This window comes from Garra rufa, chromosome 20, assembly GCF_049309525.1.
Source record: "Garra rufa chromosome 20, GarRuf1.0, whole genome shotgun sequence".
NCBI lineage: Eukaryota > Metazoa > Chordata > Actinopteri > Cypriniformes > Cyprinidae > Garra > Garra rufa.
Window position 1 is genome coordinate 13,787,568 of NC_133380.1, and position 21,709 is coordinate 13,809,276.

General features: G+C 37.1%; 2 protein-coding genes across 2 annotated transcripts in view; both read left to right on the forward strand.

Annotated features, from left to right (window-relative positions):
* Positions 1-1,888: 1,888 nt before the first annotated feature.
* rpl22 (ribosomal protein L22) lies at positions 1,889-8,935 on the forward strand. Its single transcript, XM_073825998.1, has 4 exons — positions 1,889-1,934; positions 2,594-2,698; positions 4,040-4,164; positions 8,747-8,935. The coding sequence occupies exons 1-4, from the start codon at positions 1,923-1,925 to the stop codon at positions 8,886-8,888; spliced, it is 384 nt and encodes a 127-aa protein (XP_073682099.1). The 5' UTR covers positions 1,889-1,922; the 3' UTR covers positions 8,889-8,935.
* Positions 8,936-10,890: 1,955 nt separating this feature from the next.
* The window catches only part of chd5 (chromodomain helicase DNA binding protein 5), a 59,889-nt gene continuing 49,070 nt past the window's right edge, over positions 10,891-21,709 (forward strand). The window contains exons 1-2 of the mRNA XM_073825486.1: positions 10,891-10,957; positions 20,147-20,260. Coding sequence (XP_073681587.1) covers positions 10,891-10,957; positions 20,147-20,260 — 181 coding nt within the window. The remainder of the gene's footprint in view (positions 10,958-20,146; positions 20,261-21,709) is intronic.

Genomic DNA, 21,709 nt, shown 5'->3' on the forward strand with positions numbered 1-21,709 from the left:
AAATGTCTATATCATCACTTTTGATCAGTTTAAAGCATCCCTGCTAAATATACTGACTGTTTTTTTTTTTATTGTATAGTGTATAATGTTACAAAAGCTGTTTATTTCAGATAAATGCTGATCTTTGGATCTTTCTTTTAATCAAAGAATCCTAAAAAAACTACTCAACTATCTAAAATATTATTAATAATAATACAAATGTTTCTTGAACAGCAAATCTGCATATTATAAGGATTTCTGAAGGATCATGTGACACTGAAGACTGGAGTAATGATGCTGAAAATGTAGATTTGATCACTGGAATAAATTACATTTTATATATATATAACTTTGAAAGAACATTAGCCAAAGTTCTAAAAGCATTTCCTGATAGCTAGGATATTATAGGCAAAGCTTTAAACATTTTTGTGGCATTACATTTTTAATAGTCTAATTTTGAGTAGTGAAAAAAAAAAAAGTTAATTTCTTAATGGAAAAGTTCATTTCTGACCCTGACTGAGAGATATCTGCACATGACACCATATGTTCTTTAATGTGACCCTGGACCACAAAACCAGTCTTAAGTAGCACAGGTATATTTGTAGCAATAGCCAAAAATACACTGTATGGGTCCAAATTATCGATTTTTCTTTTATGGCAAAAATTATTAGGATATTAAGTAAAGATCATGTTCCATGAAGATATATTGTACATTTCCTACCATAAACAAATCAAAACTTAGTTTTTGATTAGTAATATGCATTGCTAAGAACTTCATTTGGACAACTTTAAAGGCGATTTTCTTAATACAATTTTTTTTTTTTTGCACCCTCAGATTCCAGATTGTGAAATAGCTGTGTCTTGGCCAAATATTGTCCTATCCTAACAATCTGTACATCAATGGAAATCTTAATTATTCAGCATTCATATGCTGTATAAATATCAATTAGGACTGATTTTGTGGTCCAGACTCAGATATTTCTCATATTAAACATGTTTGGATGTTTACTTTTGACAGGCTAGTGCTTTGACATACTATTTATCTATTTCCTGTCAAATAAAGGGTGCTGTGTATACATAAATAGTGCTATGATATTCCACACAAATCTATCTCTTTCATTATTTTCTTGAACATTTGGCTTTTACAGAGACAAAACAATTTACTAACACTATGCTATTTCCCAAAAAAGCACCTTACCTTATCCAAAAAAATTGGTACTGTCCGATATTAGTTTTCATATTCGTTATTCCAAACACAATGCAATGTTAATAGTGGCCTTAGAGAATCCATAATGTAGCCAGCAAAAGAAATCTCTGTATTATGTCTCCTTGAGTGGCTTAAGTGAATGTGAAGACAGTTCTCACTTCCTCTCTACGAACAAAGCACAGTTGCCTACGCAGTAAATTTGGCTCGTGTCAGGAGGGGCCAGTGGGTTAACACTATAGTCTTGACCACTATCTACAGCAGGAATGACAGTAATGCTGGGACTCTTCAACAGCAGCCTGATGCCAAGCAGCTGACTATGATGGAGGGGAGGGGAACTCGATACAAAGGGGGTTGCCAAAGGTAAAGCTGAACTTTAGTCTTACAATATGAGAAACCAGATCCCGTGCACCCTGTTAGGAGAGCAACAAAAATAAATCTACTCTTTGTCCATTGGAATATCAATAATCTCATCAGTTATATTATTCTAATATTTTCAAGACAGTTCAGATTTTCTGTATATTTTAGGCTCCGTATTATTACTACTTTTAGTCATTAGACCAGATATGATAAGACACAATGAATTAGTCATGTATTAGTTTATAATGATGATCTAGTGGTTGTACGAATCAATTTCCGCATAACGGATTCTATCGATTACGTCTGGAATCGATTATAACGGGAAGCTTTCAATGCGCATGCGCTCCTTCTCCTCTCCCTTTCTGCCAAACTGTCGGCCATGGCTCCGATTGTGAGTACGAGCAAGTTTTTGAAAAACGATAAAATACAATGTGTCACGTCCCTCTACTCTTGCAGAAACCAGCTCAGATTAAAGCCGAACCATGAAGCGTTTAATTAATCTGGCTAACGAAAAAAATATGTGCATTTGGTTTGTTTTTAAAAGCGTTTGTTTACTGGAGGTCTGCAGCGAGGCCTGCTTGTGAGCAACCACGTTGTAGCAACCTCCAGTTAGCTGATTAGCATTTCTCATTACTAAAGCGGAATAGTTAATAAAATACTGCGTGTTTTTCGACAACACTTTATAGATGAATTGATCTAGACAATTATATATTTGGTATTCTGTTTTGAAATCAGTTTTGCTACATGTGAAACGAAACCGCAAAGCTAACTTAGCTCAAACGATATGCCTACGTTGAAAAATAATTTCAAATTTTTCTCAACGGTCTTGTGTATATATATTTAGTTATTACTTTTAAACTTGTGTAATCGTAGGTCGTTGTCACTAATGCTGTCAGATTCCAGTTTTGCAAGAGCTCATTTTGATAATTGATAGGAGAAACGTTATCTTTAGTGTAGATGTATTTGCATTAGTTTGGGTGTTACAAGCATTTTAATTAAACCACTAAAAGTTTGTGGTTTTATCCATATGTATCTTTTTGTGTCCTTCAGAAAAAGCAGGTTACCAAGGGTGGGAAGAAGAAAAAGCAGGTCCTGAAGTTCACCCTGGACTGCACCCACCCTGTGGAGGATGGCATCATGGATGCTGCTAACTTTGTAAGTGTATAAACTTATGATCTGATGCAGAATGCACACAAAGCCAGAAATATCCATTCAGATTACCTGACCCAAAAGCATTTTTGGGTGTTTTTCAAAACGGTGCACATGTATTTTCTTCCTCCTCCAATATATGAGCCTAATATTTTTTTAACAGACTTGTGTGCAAATTTCTAATTGCAAGGAGTGCAATGTACACATCGCTGTTTATTTCTGGCATTCTTTTCAGGAAACAGTGCCATCTTTGTGCTGGTTTCTGATTTATTTCCATTTCAGATATACTTACTCCTGAATGGCATGCTATAACAAAAGTAAAAACGTTTGGTGGTTTGTCAGTTGCTTCCAGTCTGTTTATGGTCAGAATAAGTTAGAGACTTCTAATGTGTCCAAAATGAATGTAATCAACCAATAATAAGTGCTAAAAGTACAGTAACTGTTAAATGTATCACAGCTCCGCGAGAGTCTGAATGGCTTTACAGTTATGTTTCTATAGAGCGTTTGCACTTACATCATGATTTGGTCAGTTACACAGATGCCACAGCATTGCATGGTTAATATACTACTAAATACATTGTTCTGCTAATTTATGCTGTATAAACCACTGAAACAATGTGTGAAAGCTGCTTAATCATATAGAGAAGACTTGGTAAGCAGAAAAGGGTGCAATATTTTGACAAACTTAAGTTAATAGGTGGTAAAGATATGTACGAGCAGTGTTAATTAGGATATTAGCCTAATATTTCACCAATCTGACCGGAAATTTAAAAAAAAAAAAACACAAATGTTGTCTAGATTCTTGCTCTGGAATTCCTAGTTCTGTGTGTCCAACCACAAATACCTTTTGCTCCTCAGAGTTTTTTGCACCCTTCTTGATTTGTTAGAACTTTTGGCAGTCTGTAGTACTCCAAATGTTTTTTCCAGTACGACCGATTAGTACAGGCCAAAACATGACACAAATTGATCATTTTTTAGCAGGAATGATCAGCAAAATATGTGAGTTTTATTCATTTCATTGGCATGATTTACGTTCGGTGACGCCAATAAATGACGTGTCGTGAAAACATTGGATTATTTGGTTGTTTGTGAGTTCCAGTCAGTTTATGGCCAGAATAAGTTGCAGGGTGGACTTCATGCAATAGTCAAATGCGTCCACTATGGTCTATTCTGATTTTTATTCATTTTTGAATGTAATCAACCAATAACAATGTCTTATTTCCAAAAAAACTCCTAAAAGTACAGTAACTGTTATGTTTCACAGCTGCACAAGGGTTTGGATGGTTGATGGTTTTGCAGTTATATTTTTATGATCTGATGGGCATGTTTGCATGTGTCTCTCTGCAGGAACAGTTCCTTCAGGAGCGCATCAAAGTAAATGGTAAATCTGGCAACCTGGGTGGTGGCGTGATCTCCATCGAGAGAAGCAAGAGCAAAATTACAGTGACATCTGAGGTCCCCTTCTCTAAGAGGTAAGTCTGAAATCAGATCCAAATGCTTGTGAAGGCTGCTAATTACTAGTTTATTGCTGTTATTTCTCTATAATAAAGAAAAGTTAGTAAAAATTAAAATGTGATTTAAAAGTTGTCATTAAAATAATGGAACCGAGAAATTTAGCACATACGTTATAAAACATTGTGCACTTAATGTGGTTTTTGCCATTATCACCCACTTCCTGTTATTTCCAATGCAGTCTTAAGATCTTATTTTCTTCATATTGTGCATAATGCCATTTCTAGTTTTTCCTCAGATCACATATAAGCTGTATTGTAATACTCTAAGATGTTTAATCATTTGTATTAAAGCTCAATTGAAAGGTGCAGAAAGTACTTTTAAGTGTTTATACCTAAAGAAATTGTTTGCCATGTTGACAGGTTTTAGTCTAAATTTAGCCCACAAAATCAAATAGATTTGTCATTGAACATTTAGTTTCCTCTCTATAAATCAGTCCGTCTATATTCACACAGTCAGAACGTTGGTGAATCACATGCATGCACACCACAGTGCAGTGTTTGCAAGACACATGCATATCGTCATTGTGAGACTAACAGCCTACAATGTTTTTGCAAATTGAAAGTGCGCAGTACCGTACTGCCAGTTTAGTCATTGATTTGATGTGTTTTTAGATTCGTCCCTAATTTGCTTTATGATAAACTGAAGGGTGCTTTCATCTTGCGATCAAATGTTTATGTTTTAAGGTACTGTCAAAATTATTTTTTTTTTTTTGGTGCTATATATAGACTATAATCTTGCATTTCATTTGATACGGTAGGATGCTGAACGTTTGCCTGCTTACTGTAACAGACTTTTTAGGAGAGCTGTAGTTTTAAAAGGTTAGTTTACTTCCAGAATAACAATTTGCTGATAATTTACTCACCCCCTTGCCATCCAAGATGTTCATGTCTGTCTTCAGTCAAAAAGAAATTAAGGTTTTTGAGGAAAACATTCCAGGATTTTTCTCCATATAGTGGACTTCAACGGGGGTCCAAATTGCAGGTTTTTGTTGAAGGTCCGACTTGCAGTTTCAATGCAGCTTTAAAGCGCTCTATTCGATCCCAGCCAAGGGTCTTAGTGAAACAATCTGTAATTTACTAAAAAAATTAAATGTATGTACTTTTTAATGACAAATGCTGAAACAATTTTGAAGTTGGAGGAGAAAATTTTTCGCTCTTTCCTCCCTTTTGGAACCGAAGTACACAGATGAAGAACTAACTGTGCGTGACTTTGGCGTGAATACATAATGTGTGAAGTCCTAGACACACATCGCAGAGCAAGTGCAAGATGAGCGTTTGTGGTAAAAAAAATATATATATATATATAAATTTGCCCTTTTTTTTTTTTAGAAATTGACATTGTTTTGCTAGGTAAGACCCTTATTTCTTGGCTGGGATTGGGTAAATCCTTTTGAAGCTGCATTAAAACTGCAGTTTGGACTTGCAACCCATTGGCCACCATTGAAGGCCATTATATGGAGAAATCCTGGAATGTTTTCCTCAGAAACCTTAATTTCTTTTTGACTAAAGAAAGACATGAACATCTTGGATGACATGGGGGTGAGTAAATTTATGAGAATTTTTATTTTGCAAGTGAAATAATCATTTAAAGGAAACAGAAGACGCCCATTGGTATGATTCTTTAGGGTCTTCGTAAAATGTCTGTAACATACTTTGGTTAAAAATTCATCAATGGGCATGCAAAACGACCCTCATTTTTAACTTGTCAAAAGAAGCTCTGTTTGCGGTGATCTGTTTTGGTGCACGCATTTTTAAATGATAATGAGCTACTGGTCACCCCACCCCTCTTTTTTCAATGGGGCATGTTGAAACAAGGCATACGGCTATATTCACACATGGCTCGGAGGTGGTATTATTCAAATAGCTAGCTATCTACGTAGAAACTGAAAATTGAAACGGATCACTGAATGAGACAGACTCCGTCAGTCCAAAACAAACTGGCTGTGTTTTCTTTTAAGCTTTCCTGAGATGCCAGAAACCTAACTAAATACAAAAAAAATAAAAAATAAAAAAATAATAATAATCTAATGCCCCGTTTAAACACAGAAAGCAGCCCCTTCATGTCTGCCTTATTATTGTTAGTGTGGTAGACATAGCAAATCATTTTTGAGAGTTGATGATGTGACCTATAAATATTTTTCTAAGTGTATTTGTCTACTCTAGGAGTGCCCAAACTTGGTCCTGGAGGGCCGGTGTCCTGCAGAGTTTAGCTCCAAACCCAATTAGACGCATCTGAAATAGCTACTCAGGTGTGTTGAGGCAAGTTGGAGCTAAACTCTGCAGGACACCAGCCCTCCAGGACTGAGTTTGGGCACCCCCGAGCTACTAAGATGTGACTTAATTGTTAAAAAGATGGAATTGGGACACATTACTATGATCTTTGTACAGTGACTTTCATGCAAGTCTTTTATGAGGCATTGCATGTTAATATTCTCTATTCAGAAAGTGTTGTGCCATGTCATCTACAAGTCTTTGATGAATATCTGTCTGAGAAGCAAGATCTGATTAGAATGGCCTCAAAAGCTGTTAGGAGAACCACTACCACTAATTTTACACATTATGATAGGAGCTTTTATGTAAAATCTTGAATTAAGATTAGGGGTGGGCATAGATTAATTTTTTTAATCTAGATTAATCTAGATTAAATCTTGGAATTAATCTAGATTAATCTAGATTAAAATGGCTAATTTGAATTCTGCTGAAGGCATTCAGAATAATGGTGCTACCCAAATAATGACTAAAAGTAAGTCTTTGAGAACGGGCCAGGTGGCGCATTAGATCAGGCGCTCATCTCCTGTTTCCAAAATGCATCACAAACTGCTTGACAATTGCATTTACAACATAATTAACTATACAAACTTGTGTAACCAAGTACTTCTGCGCAAAAGGCTGCACGACGTGCGCGTAGCCGTTAAATACACAGACGCGCACGGGCATGGATAGCCTATATGCGTGCATAGTCTTCGATTAAACTGCGTTGCTTTTAGAAGCGTCAATTCAGTTGTTGCATATAGTTTAATGTCTTTATTTCGGGATTATCAAAGTTAATGATAACTCACGTGCCCCAGTAAAAAGGGTCTAGCAACGCACCTGCCCTGAAGCGGCTTCATAACTGCATCCATGTCTGCACGTCTCATCTGATGTGGTAATTTCACAGAAGTTGAAGACTCGTTCTCGCCCCCTACAGTGCAATTCGACTAGGTATATGTCATCCGCGCTAAAATATCAAGGTGAAAGTCATCATATCTTGCGTAGTTTAGACCCAGCTCCCAACCCTACTTTGAAAATAGATTAACGGCGATATTTTTTTTATCGCCCGATAAGAGTCTCACGTTAACGCAGCACGTTAACGCCGATAACGGCCCACCACTAATTAAGATATTTTGAATTACTGTGGTAAGTTACACAAAGCAGAATTTAAAGGAATAGTTTACTTCCAGAGCAAAGATTTTATAGATAATGTGCTCACCTCCTTGTCATCCAAGATGTTCATGTCTTTCTTTCTTCAGTCGAAGAAATTTGTTTTTTGAGGAAAACATTTCAGGAATTATCCCCATATAGTGGATCTCTATGGTGCCTGTGAGTTTATCTTTTCTGTAGTTTCAAAGCAGCTTCAAAGGGCTCTGAACGATCCCAGCTAAGGAATATGGGCCTTATCTAGCGTATATACTTTTAAACCTCTCATGCTAGTCTTGTCTAGCTTTGCTGTGCGCATCCATACTCTGTGCAGTCCCGTTCAAGACCTCCCATCTCATTTTTCTCCAACTTCAAAATCGTTCTACATAGCTGTTTTAAAGGGACGGCACATTCACTTCGTAAACACCGGGTTGGTACTACAGCAGCGATGTAGGACGATTTTGAAGTCGGAGGAGACAATAAGATGGAAGTTTTTCGACATACCCTAACTGTATTGAACCAGAATGCACAGAGTGCACACAGAGCTAGATAAGATGAGCATTTGAGGTTAAGAAGTATATCAATTTTATGTTTTTAGTAAATGACCCGGTCATTTCGCTAGATAAGAACCTTATTCCCCGGCTGGGATCGTTTGGAGCCCTTTGAAGCTGCATTCAAACTCGCAGGCACCATAGAAGTCCACTATATGAAGATAATTCCTTAAATGTTTTCCTCCAAAAACATAATTTCCTTACGACTAAAGAAAGTAAGACATGAACATCTTGGATAACAATGGGGTGAGTACATTATTTGTGTTTTTTTTTTTTTTTTTTTGTGTGTGTGTGTCATTTTTTGCTCTGGAAGTAAACTACTCCTTTAATGGTCTATTGGTTTGCCCAGTAAGTCAAATGGTGAGAACAGATATGGTGTATATATTTGAGTTTTAGTACTACAAAATGTGAACATTTTATATGTAGCATTTCCATACAATTTCATAGCTTATCAGTGTTAACTGTATTTGTAATGTTTTGAATTCACATGAAACATCTCGCATATCGTTCCAACGTTTATGACCATATTTCAGTGTCATGTGAATTGCAACAATGCAGAATGAGGCAAACTTAAGTGTTTATGTTCTTTTCAGGTACCTGAAGTATCTTACCAAGAAGTACCTCAAGAAGAACAACCTGCGTGACTGGCTGCGTGTAGTAGCGAACACCAAGGAGAGCTATGAACTGCGCTACTTCCAGATAAACCAGGATGAGGAGGAGGACGATGAAGATTAAATCCATGCCACTCTTTTGTAAATTCAATAAAATTTCAAAAGATATAAGTTTCTTTGTTTCTGGTGCATTTGTGTCAGTATGTTCAAAACAATGTCTCTTGCTGTGAGGAAAACAAAGTACTGTGTAAATCCATTTGCTTTATAATTGTGCATTTTGGTCTATTTTTAGCGCAACAGAAGTCTTCATAATTTTTTTTTTTACACTGCAATAAAGCATATAGGATTCCTTTACCACCACTCAGAGACAGGACCAATAATTTCCATAGCAACAAAGTTTGTGCACTCAGAGGGTTCAGAGAGTTCATTTAATCTGGGGAGCAACTATACTGGAACATCTTAAACCAGCCTAAGATGGTTGCTGGGTTTATCCCTGCTGGAAAAAAAACAGCTAAAACCAGCCTAGGCTGGTTGGCTGGTCTTAGCTTGTTTAAGCTGGAAGTAGTTGGTTTTAGCTGGTCTCCCAGCCCGGTCAGGCTGTTTTTAGCTGGTGGTCAAAACCCCTCTAAAACCAGCCTGCTGTCCAGCTAAAGCCAGCCAAGTTTTTTTTCAGCATGGTGTCTCTTGAACAATTTCCTGCTGAAAAAAAAGAGCTGGCTGGTTTAGCCTGGAGGTAGCTGGTTTTAGCTGGTCTCCCAGCCTGGTTTTAGCTGGTTGTTCCAGCTAGTTTTCTAGCCTGCTCAGCTAAAGAAAAGTGGCCAAAACCCCTCTAAAACCAGCCTGCTGACCTGACCAGCAGAGACCAGCCAACCAGATTAGACTGGTTTTAGCTGTTTTTGTTTTTTTGTTTTTTTCTGGGGGAGCGTGTGGCGGGTGAATGTCTCCAGAACCATACTTGACTAGCATTACACTGGAAGACCAGCAAACCTACTTAGGTTGGTTTATGCTATCTTTCTGTATGGTTTTTAATGGTTTTTGATTGTACAGCATGTACTGGAGATTATTTTAAATGTCTTTGTCTCGCTTCATCACGTAGAGCGTCTCGCTGCAGTATCCTTGGCAACGGTTCGTGATTAGCGGGTTGTCCTGAAGCGGGTTCACGAGAATGAATTAGGTTTTTTTTTTTTAATGCGGAGAGATTAAATTAATTTGGAGTTTCGAGCAGTATACCCAGTTTCTAATTGAACACAAACCTGGTCTTAGTTTTAACGCTTTGGTTCATCCAAAATGAGGCAGAATGCCTCAGTCACCATTTACTTTCAGTGTATGTCAAGATGATGAAATGAAAGTAAACGGTGACCGAGAGCTGTAGGTTAAGTTCAGAACACTCCGCTTTTTCTTGCGTTGGACAAACGTCGTACAGGTTTGTAACTATGTGAGGGTGAGTAACGTTAAATGACAATGGTTCATCTCTTTTATTGAAGTGAACTGCCCCTTTAAGTCCCTTTAAAACATCTTCAAACAAAGTCGTCAGAGATATGTACGTTCACTCGTGACCTTGGATATATAATTTGCCCGACCTAAATTTGTAAAATAAAAAAGCAGGACAACAAAATCCCTTTCCAGCTCCTATTATGCGCTTCCCTCGTCTGACAGAAAGGGACTGTGGGGGAACTTTCTTCCGTATGTCTCCCGGTATAACCTCACATTCCTCGAACTTGAGCGGGAAAAGGGCAATGGCACGGCGAGACCGCCGCCAGACTCTCAGTAACGTTACTAGTTAAGCCGGTGACCAGGCGAAGAGCACTAACTAGTTGTGTCGGGAAACTATGGGATGGATTGCCATGGCAACCGACCAGACGTCACAATCTGGGCATGTGTGTTCCATTTTTGTCTCTTTCTTATTTTCAGACTGGAGGATTTGGATAGAGAAGAGGGAGAAAGGGAAAGATTTTTTTTTAATACCGGGCAGCCATCTTTTATTTTATTGAGAGCATATTAAAAGAAAATTAGCCTCACCTTCAGTGGACGCCTCCTCTGGAGCTGAAAATCTGGGCATTCAGAGGGTTAAGTTTCAGGACTTTATTCCTGTATCTCGGATGTGATTTTCTTGTTATGCGGTAAAGATGCCCGGATCGCTAAGCAATGAAGATGAGGGGCAAGACGATATGGATTTTGAGGACGACGTGCCAGGTGAGGGGGTAAAGAGTCACAGGGGAGGGAGAGTTCTGCCCTTCACAACTGCGCTGCTACGCCTAGTTAAATGCGGAGGAAAAGGGGCTTGACGCGAGTGCGATTTATTATAGTCTCACTAGCTTCTGTTCTCACACCGGACACTGTTCGTCCAAAAATAACGGCGCACTGTCCGACTGTATTTGAGTCACTAAAGCGCGACTGTCCGCCAGCAGACCATCTGTCTGCGATTCGCTTTCAGATAAAATCGTTCTTTCTAGCTCTTCGTATTCCATCATCCAGCTTTTTGTGTGTGATTTTTTTTTACAGGCGCATTTTTCTTTGCATATAAATGAGTTATGCATGCACCCACTGTCTGCTGTGATATTGCACCCACTGTGCACAAGGATTTGTAAACCTGATGGACTGTTTTAATATATGGCAATGCTGCAGTCTCACTGTAAAAATAGTATGCAAGACCGAGCTCTGCTGGTTTATGCATTGTTTAGAACTGATCTAAACCAACGACCGGTTTTCCAAAAAGGTGTTGTGGCTAAGGGACGTTAAAGAGCGGGTGGTGATAGTGCTACTCTATGGTCACAGTGTCTTGTAAAAGTAGTGCTGCATGTGCTTGATAGAGCCACGTGTGACAGGAAAACATCAGCTACAATGATCCACTGCCTATGTGGTCTGTTAGAGGGGCACAGACTTTAGCCAAGACAGCCTCCACAGTGTCTTATAAAAGGTTTAGGTATTTAACTGTAAAAACTTTACTGCAAATTTGCAGTGACAACTGATTAGAAGTGTACAGTAAAATAGTGGTGATGTTATAGGTTTGGGGATTTTATATCTTTAGGCGTCCTAGCTGTAATTTTAATGTGCAACCCTACAGTTGTCTTCTTCAGTCTGTGGTTATCAATCAAATCATTCTTCTGTAATTATCTGAAATCTGAATAAATAAGCTTTCCACTGATGTGTAGTTTGTTAGGATAGGATTTGGCCGAAATACAACTATTTGAAAAATAGTTGGGTGCAAAAAATCTAAATATTGAGAAACTCGCCTTTAAAGTTGTACAAATACAATTCTTAGAAATGCATATTACTAATCAGAAATTAAGTTTTAATATATTTGTGGTAGGAAATTTACTAAATATTTTAACTGAATAAGATCTTAATTTCCTAATTATTTCTGGCATAAAAGAAAAAATTACAATTTTGACCCATACAATGTATTTGTGGCTATTTCCACAAATATACATGTGCTACTTAAGACTTAAGTATTGTGGTCTAGGGTCACAATTATATAAAAAAGCTACTTAAAATAGCCATTCAAAAATATTTACTGTACTGTTACACTTGCCTTTTTCTAATAAATGATCAGAGATTTCATAATTATTATAAAAATGTATTGTCTTTTACATTGTTTATTTCTGTATGGTTGTACTGATTAGCAGGCTTGCAGTTCTGTTACAAATCAGTTTTTTTTCTACAGCTTTAGACCTGTGGTGTGTTTGCTAAAAGATGGGCCTTTGTGTATTTTAAATGAATGTTGAAACTGATATTTTATCCAACAGCTGCTTTACAGAAAATTGTTCTTGAAAAGTGGCGCTTTATGTGAATGCTGCATGTATTTTTCTCAGGCAATGAGAACACATTATTATCCTTCTCTTTGCATTCAAGGTTAACTCCAAAGCCAACCTTATCAATGGTTTAATCGCTAGCGGTGACTAGTGTGTCCTTATGATTTCACTTTGTTTGTGCTTCCTGTGTAGATATAGGCCATACATCTATTTTCCCTTTAAAGACTCATCAATTTGTTTTGATGTGACAGATTAGTCTCAAAAGCCACTGGTTGTGAGAGCAGGGTTCTCAGTAATGTAATGGAGAAGCTGTGTAGTTAAGACTCCTTTCTGCCCGCATGCCTTCAACATTCACGGCCTTCAATTCAATAAAATCAATACATTTATAGTTTCTCGCTGGTCTAGGCTGCCTCTGAATTAGTCGCGAATTAATCACGTGACCGACCTGAGCACAAGTATCTCATTTGCACCCCAAACGCGTATTTACCTTCTTCTTTTTTTACGACGTGGTAGCATGGCTGCTGAGGGCTGCAAATGGTTTGAAATAATGCGCAATATGCAGAAGAATTAATAATTGAGAAATAATTCATGAGCCAGTGTGCTCTTTCCGTGTAGACAGTAAGCCCCCGCATGTGCTAAAAATGAGAAATCTATGCAGTGCGGGACTGGGCAGGATTTTGGGTTATGCTGTTTAGTCCCATTCATTGTGATTGCTTTCAGTGCAGGCCTGAACACCTTCACCGATTTCTTAGCTGCGGTAGTTGATGAATGTTTTGGTGAGATTAATGCATATAAATTTAGCTAATTTCGAAGATGTGAAATGAGCTCTTAAGTTATTTAATTGCGGACCACCTCGTAATAATTACAATACAATCAATCCACTCTTTAAAGAACCCATAAAGCATATTTTCAATTAATTATAGTGAATATAACAAGCATAAGTAAAATGTATTGAAAATGCAGTTTGTATTGTAGCCCATCAAAGTGAGATTTGCAATCAGAAGTGTTCACTGCACGATCCAAACACTGCAGAACACATGACTGTGCCCCCAGCTAGGAGCAATGAAGTGATCACTGTTGCATGCCCTAAGCGCAGATCTAAAAAGACAAACAGATGATTTATAAAAAAAAAGAGAATAAAACTTGATAAGGAATTCAATGGCAAGCTCAATAATTGCATGGTTTTTAATGTCGGATTTGGTTAATGGATGTGCATCTCTTCTGTTACAGTAAGATATGCACATTTTTATCAGTTAGATTTACATTGTTGCAACTTGTGTTCACATTCCTTGTGTGCCACATCAGGAACAAAGGATGGAGCAGTTCCAGAGACTCCTGATTGATTTGTTTTTGCAGAGTTCCAAAGATTTGCAATTTTCAAATTCAAAGCAGATTTAATGAATAGTTCATGCACAAATTGAATTCTGTAATATACTCATGTCATTCGAAGTCTGTACAACTGAATTATTTGTCTGTGGATCACAAAAAAATATGTGTGACCCTGGACCACAAAACCATAAGGGTCTATTGCGAAATTGAGATTTATAAATCATCTGAAACATTATTAATAAGCTTTCCAATGATGTTTGGTTTGTTACGATTGGACAATATTGTGCTGAGATAGAACTATTTGAAAATCTGATATATGTGACCCTGGACCACAAAACCAGTAATAAGGTTAAATTTTACAAAACTGAGATGCATACATCACATGAAAGCTCAATAAATAAGCTTTCTATTGATATATGGCAATATTTGGCCGAGATACATCTATTTGAAAATCTGGAATCTGAGGGTGCAAAAAAATCAAAATACTGAGAAAATCACCTTTAAAGTTGTCCAAATTAAGTTCTTAACAATGCATATTACTAATCAAAAATTACATTTTGATATATTTACAGTAGGAATTTTACAAAAAATCTTCATGGAACATGATCTTTACTTAATTTCCTAGTGATTTTTGGCATAAAAGAAAAAACAATAATTTTGACCCATACAATGTATTTTTGGCTATTGCTAAAAATATACCCCAGCAACTTAAGACTGGTTTTGTGGTCCAGGGTCACATATGAGGGTGCAAAAAAATTAAAATCACAAAAAGTTGTCCGAATAAAGTTCTTAGCAATGCATATTAATAATCACAAATTAAGTTTTGGTATATTTAAAGTAGAAAATTTACAAAGTATCTTCATGGAACATAATCTTTATTTTACTTGCCATAAATACACCCGTGCTACTGAAGACTGTTTTTTAGTCCAGGGTCAGATATATTTTTGGCTATGGAATGAAAATATTTGAACATCATTGACTTGAGTTACATTGACAAACGTAAAAATATATGTCTGCAGAAGAAAGAAAGTCCTACAGGTTTGAAACAACATGAGTGTCAGTAAATGCTGACAGAATTAAAACTAGGGCCCTATGAAATCCATTTCATTTTTCCCAAATTCTAATTTGTTTTTTCCCCAAATTCATCCTTAAAGTTTTTGGATTCTGTTTTTTCCATTTTAATTTTTCTAGACTCTGTTTTAATTGTTAAATTAAATTGTAATGTTAATCAAAAAGCACGTATAGTTGAAATCATGAAACTTACACAATACAACAGCAATTTATTAAAAGTTTAACAGAAATTAAGTCCATATGAAATAACCATTTTAATGGTTTAATTAAATGTAAAGAACCAATGTATTGCTGTAAAGACCAGAGATTCATTCTGTTTGTATGACCATAGTTTTTGTCACAAGAAACAGTAAAATGCTCATGACTCTCAGAGCAGTTCTAGAGATTATGTTTATGTGTTTATGTACTCTTGTATTGTGGCAGCAGAGGTTGAAAACAAAGGGAACGTCATGCGTGCTTCAGTATGTGTGTATGCCTGTGCTATTCATTTACACATAAACATGCAGAACATGTGGGGTTCATATTTAAAAGGTGTTTTTGAAGTTTAATATTCACAGACACTAGTCCATACACTCTTAAAAATAAAGGTGCTTTAAAAGATACTGCACAGAGATGCCATAACAGAACCATTATTGCTTCCACAAAGAACCATCTCTTATCTTTTCATAGTCTGAAGAACTTTCTTTTGCCACAAGGAACCTTTTATGAAACAAAAGTTCTTCAAATGTTAAAGGTTCTTTATGGAACCATTTAGACAAAAAAGGTTCTTGCATTATGAAGCACCTTTATTTTTAAGCGTGTACACTCTTAAAAATCAATGATTTTGCAGTGATGCCATAAAAGAATCCTTTTTGGTTCTCCAAAAAACCTTTGAGTGAACCGTTCTTAAAAGAACCATTTTTTTGAAGAACATTTGAAAAATCTAAATAACCTTTTCTGCATTTGAAATGTTCCATGGATATTCAAGGTTCTTCATGGAACCATTGATGCCAATAAAGAATTTTTATTTTTAAGAGTGCCTTTTGATTTAAGCGTACTGACCTACTTTTAATTTATTTACCCAAAATTTGGCAAAATCTGTTACATTCCGTGTTATACAGTGAATTCCATTTTTATGATTGGATTCCGTGATTCCCTCCCCGTTTCCGCATTGCGGAAATCATAGGGCCCTATACCCTCTTTAAATCATTCTGACCAAAAAATACAGAATCATTATACTCATAATGAAAAACGTTCTATATTTTCTGCCTTGTTCTTGTTAGTGCCGTTTTATTTGTCCGTCATACCCCAACAATGCTTGTGAGAGATCCTGTTTATGTTGATCCTCATTAGGAGACATTAGGTTGAGTGCTTTCTGCCCCCTTCTTTATTTCCTCCAGTCGAAATCTGGTTTCTTTTACATAGTCTTATCTTTGAAATTGAAAGATAATCATGAGCTGCTCATCGCTCTGTTTGGTGGGGGCTATTTTTGGAAGCTGCGCTGTGAAAGCTGACACCCCTTCCTCTTTGCTAGAGTTTGTGCGTGCGTGTAAATCATTGTTGCATCACACACTTATGTCTATGTGTCATCAGTCTCTGCATCAGTGTGTCACATTTTACCAGCAAATTACTGCAGTGCAAAATTTGCATACTGGAATAAAACAATTATAGCATCTAAACTCAATTACAGAGGCTTTGTTCTTGTTTTATAGGTTATTAGGACATTAATTTTAGACTGCTTTGCTTGTGTACTTGCAATTTTTGCCACTATGTGTCTTTGCAAAGCAGAGCAAAGGTTTGCGAATCAGCCTTGGGACTTAGAGAATCGATATAGTCTTCAGAAAGTAGAGATACGGCCTATAAAACTTGAAGGTCTCGATGAGGGGGTGTTCCAACCATGCTGTCTCATCACATTAACGGTGGGGGCACTATTAACATACGCAGTCTGTCAGACAGCTAATGCGTTTTCCTGTAAACGTTCCTCTTCTTAACAGCGAGACTGGCCGTGAATCCCATCTCTAATGGAGTGCGGCACTGACCCAGCCCTTGTTGCAAGGTCAAAGTTACCCCGATGTCCGTGCTTAGCTGACACACAAATGTGTGGCTACAGTCGTGACATTTTCAGGCCCGCTACCAGTAGCGAATGGCAGCAGCACAGCTTTTAAACACCTGGCGGTTCCTAACAGTGGCTCTGTTTACTCAGAAATATTCCACAAAACGCTGCCTATTGCAAAGAGTTCGGTATGCAAAAATAGAGCTACGGTTTTGGGGAAATCAGGCTACAGATGATTTATTATTCATTATATTCTTTGCATATTAAATTGGAATTGGATAAACATAATCCGAATCGCTTCAAAATCAGTTGGCAGTGTAAAACCTTTGCCAGATATCCTCACTTCAAGAGTGCTGTGTTGCATCACCACGACTGTAAGTGAGACATGAATGAAGACGAGATGTGAGCTTGATTCGCCTGGCAGGCAGCAGACATATTCTGCCGACATGAAAGAGCCTCCCTGTGAGATCTACTGCAGACGCACTGCCCTAAATATCCGTCATCTCGCAGGCAACTGCTCTGTTTATGTGCGGCAGAAGATTGAAATAAGAAAAAACCTCCCAGCGACTGACAGAGAGATGGGGAGCTCTGTATTTTACGTGAGTAAATACTCAAAATGCCCTATAAGGCTGCAAGCGAGGCTTGAACCGTGCAGGGGCTGCTCTCACCGGAGCTGAAGTCCTCAAACAGTGGCAGCTAAATGAAGGTTAAGTGGATTTCGAGGATAGCATCCAAGAGGCTGGGAAAGCCCCATCTCCGGCAGCTCCCACGGGGCGTGGTGGGCTGCGGGACAGGGCTTTAGCTGATTGACTCCACCACACGCACTGCATATTTCATGGGCCGCCGTCTGAGCTGACGATAGACAGGCGGCAGGAATTGCACCGTGGTGCTCCGGTTGCAGACGATGCCTTCCTGATGTCTTTTTTTTGCACTTTGCCTTTTTGACAGCATGGCATCACTGAAGTGTTACAGTGAATATGCTCTGCCAGACAGTAGTTTTTTGTTTACAGTGAGAGATTCACAGTTCAGCAGGTGGCAGAGACCTCACCTCTCTCCTTTCGCTCCCCTTTCAGTGTGTCAACAAAAATCTAAGCTTTCCCTCTAATGGAGCGAAGGAGCCTTCACTTCACAGGCAAACCTTTCACAGGCAGAAAGATAGATAGATATTTAGATAGATAGATAGATAGATAGATAGATAGATAGATAGATAGATAGACATACTGCTGCTGCTGCTACAAGTAGCATATATAATAACCTGTAGCAGAGGGAGGGTTTCAAAGGAACTGCTCTAGTAAATGCTAACCCTTTAAATGTAAAGGAACAAGCTCATTGGCTGCGTATGCAACATGAACCAATCAGCTTGTGCTAAGGAGTGAATATCATCAGTTTGCATCAACCTGCGCCATCTAGAGTTTCAGGACAGAACTTGGCATTTACATTTTCTCATTAGATTGGGTTGAAGACTGTATATCAACAGGTCAGCAGTGTTATTTTCCTTGACGAAAAATTTTCAGCATAATTTTTTGCCAACAACATTTTTTTCACACACGAAAATGAGATGATAACGAACTAAACTACTAAAAACTACAGCGAAAATCTATTGACATTTTCATTCATGAATAAAAACAAGATGAAGATGTTAGGCCGAAGCAGGCGGAGTATTATCAGAAATGAGTTCCCAGCTAGTTTAGCATTTGCACATGTGCAGCGTGGTATTACTGCTCCTGCTTCAGCCTTATTACGGCAGCAAACTTCCTTGACTATTACGCCGGAATGGGAGTGTAGTTCCTAATCTTATCAGCCTAGAAACTCGCATTTCCACCGGTCTTAGTACACACAATATAACTACAGAAGAGTCAAGTTTTAAATAGGACAAATATCGAAACTCGTTGGTCATTTTTGAACGTGATGCTATTGGTCTAATAGGATTCAATGATCTATGCTAAGCTATGCTAAAAGTGATATCGCCAGAACAGGAGAACGGCTGAATGGATTTCAAAACGGTAAAACTCAACTTATTAAATCGGGGGGAGTTGGAGAATGAGAATTTCCAAAAAAAGTGGAGTGTTCCTTTAATGTTCTCACAGATTTGAATTGGGATGCGGTGCTGACGCAGAGGTCGCATTTAACAGAGAAACATAAGAAGTAAGTGTTTTACTTCATTTAAAATATGTATTTTATAATGTCATATTTATTTGTATTGATATTTATGTGTTGTGCACTTATAAACTTTTTCTCAGAGCTAAATTTTCTTTCACTCCCAATGCGGAGCAGACGGGGAAGCTGGTTTTGTCAAGGAAAACACAGGAAGTAAGTGTTTACCTCACTTACATTATGTAAAGTATAATATTACTTTATGACAATGTTAATATGTTGTGTGCATCTAAACATTTCTCACAAATTTGAATTACTATGCGGTGCTGACGCAGAGGTCGCTTTTAAAAGGGAAATGTAAGTATTAAGTGTTTTACCTCATTTAAAATATGCATTTTATAACATCACATTGATTAATAGTGATATTTATGTGTTGTGCACTTATAAACTTTTTCTCAGAGCTACATTTTCTTTCACTCCCAATGCAGAGCAGACGGGGAAGTTGGTTTTATCAAGAAAAACACAGAAAGAAAGTGTTTTATCTCATTTACATTATGTATTATATAGGATATTACTACTTTATGATGATAGTTGTATGCTGTTTGTGCCTAAACCAGCCTAAATGTTTCTCACAGATTTGAATTGCTATGCGGTGCTGACGTGAAGGTTGCTTTTAACAGGGAAACGTAAGTAAGTGTTTTACCTTATTTAAAAATATATTTGTGAACGTCATATTGATTTATAGTGATATTTATGTGTTGTGCACTCCTAAACTTTTTCTCAGAGAGATATTCTTTCTATTCTTTCTTTCACGATGATGTGCTTGAAGAGTATACTCTAAGTGGGATGAGAAGAGCTTTGTTAGGACACATGCTAGATAAATGGATAAGCCACAACTGCATATTTTAAGATTATTGATCGTCATGCCTAATGTTTTGATTATTAAACAATAATATTAAAGCGTCTGATCTCCTTCCAAAAATGTATCAAATGTAAGTTTTTGGTATGTTTGCACTGTCATTTATTTATGAATTATGACTTTGTTGCATCGTAAGAAAGAATGGCATCTACAATAATACTAGTCTGTTTTGTTCTTATTCCGAGGCCACTGTAGCCACCCAGATCCAGACTTTATCCAGATCAGATGGACATTGCAGTCCACTGGATCCAGTCCAGATGGTGGATCAGCACCTAGAGACGACCTCTACAGCCCTGATTGTCAGCAGAGACCAGGACAACTAGATGAGCCCTAGAGACAGGTTTCACCCTAATGAACACCTCGTCAACTACACACCCATTGGCACAAGACCACAGGACCAGACAAGTCCTCTACTCAATCTGACTTTATTGCAGCCTAGATTTAAACAACTGGTTTTATCAGGCCAGAGGAGAATGGAACACTATTTTAACACATTATTTCTGTGTTTAACATTGTAAACCTACTTTGACAATCTGCATTGTAAAATGCGCTATATAATATGTGACCCTGGACCACAAAACCAGTCATAAGGTTAAATTTGACAAAACTGAGATTTATACATCATATGAAAGCTCAATAAATAAGCTTTCTATTGATGTATGGTTTATTAGGATATGACAATATTTGACTGAGATACATCTATTTGAAATCAGAAATCTGAGGATGCAAAAAAATAAAAAAGACTGAGAAAATCACCTTTAAAGTTGTCCAAATTAGGTTCTTAACAATGCATATTACAAATCAAAAATTACATTTTGATATGTTTACCGTAGGAATTTTACAAAAAATCTTCATGGAACATGAACTTTACTTAATTTCTTAATGATTTTTGGCATAAAAGAAAAATCAAAAATTTTGACCCATGCAATGTATTTTTGGCTATTGCTACAATTATACCCCAGCGACTTAAGACTGGTTTTGTGGTCCAGGGTCACATATAATGGTGACTTGACTACTGTACTTGATACTTGTCTCTGATATTTCACCTGATAAATGGATGTGAATATTTTCGTTATTTAGTTTTCCAATTTTACTGGAGCACTTTTGTGATGCTGCAAATGTGAGTGGCTATCTAGCTTGGCTAAAAGCTGCAGAGTAATACATCTCGTCATGCTGAAAACAAAGAATGAGACTACTCTCTCCAACGAGGTCCAAACTCTTAGCAAAGACTGTTGTTTAAGCCGATAAATGTAAGCATTACAAACCTTATGACATGAAAAGCACATATGGCCCAAATAAGAATATGTATTTTGTGCATTTGTATTGATTTGCCTTGACATTTTGATGTTTTAATTGTTGTAAAAACATGTCTTTACATGTATTGAAAACACTGAATGTGAAGACATTTTGGTGCAGGGAAAAATATTTAAATTAAATAATAAATAAATATAAACGTGTATTGTTTTGTGGGTTTATTTTTTAATATATTCACATGAACACTGGTGCAGTGTTGATCAGGTAATCCATGAGTGTTTATTTTGAACACCAAACTTGGTGTTTTTTTTAATCACCCATTCTGGTGTTTAAAATTTTACACTGTAAGAGTCTGTTTTTAACACTATCAGGGTGTTAAAAATGTTAACAATTTCAAAAGTGTTAGTTTAACACTTTACTGGTGGTATCCATATATACACTGGTAAGAGAGTTAAATTCACCCTTTAAAATTTGCAGTGTGTGTATTCAGATGA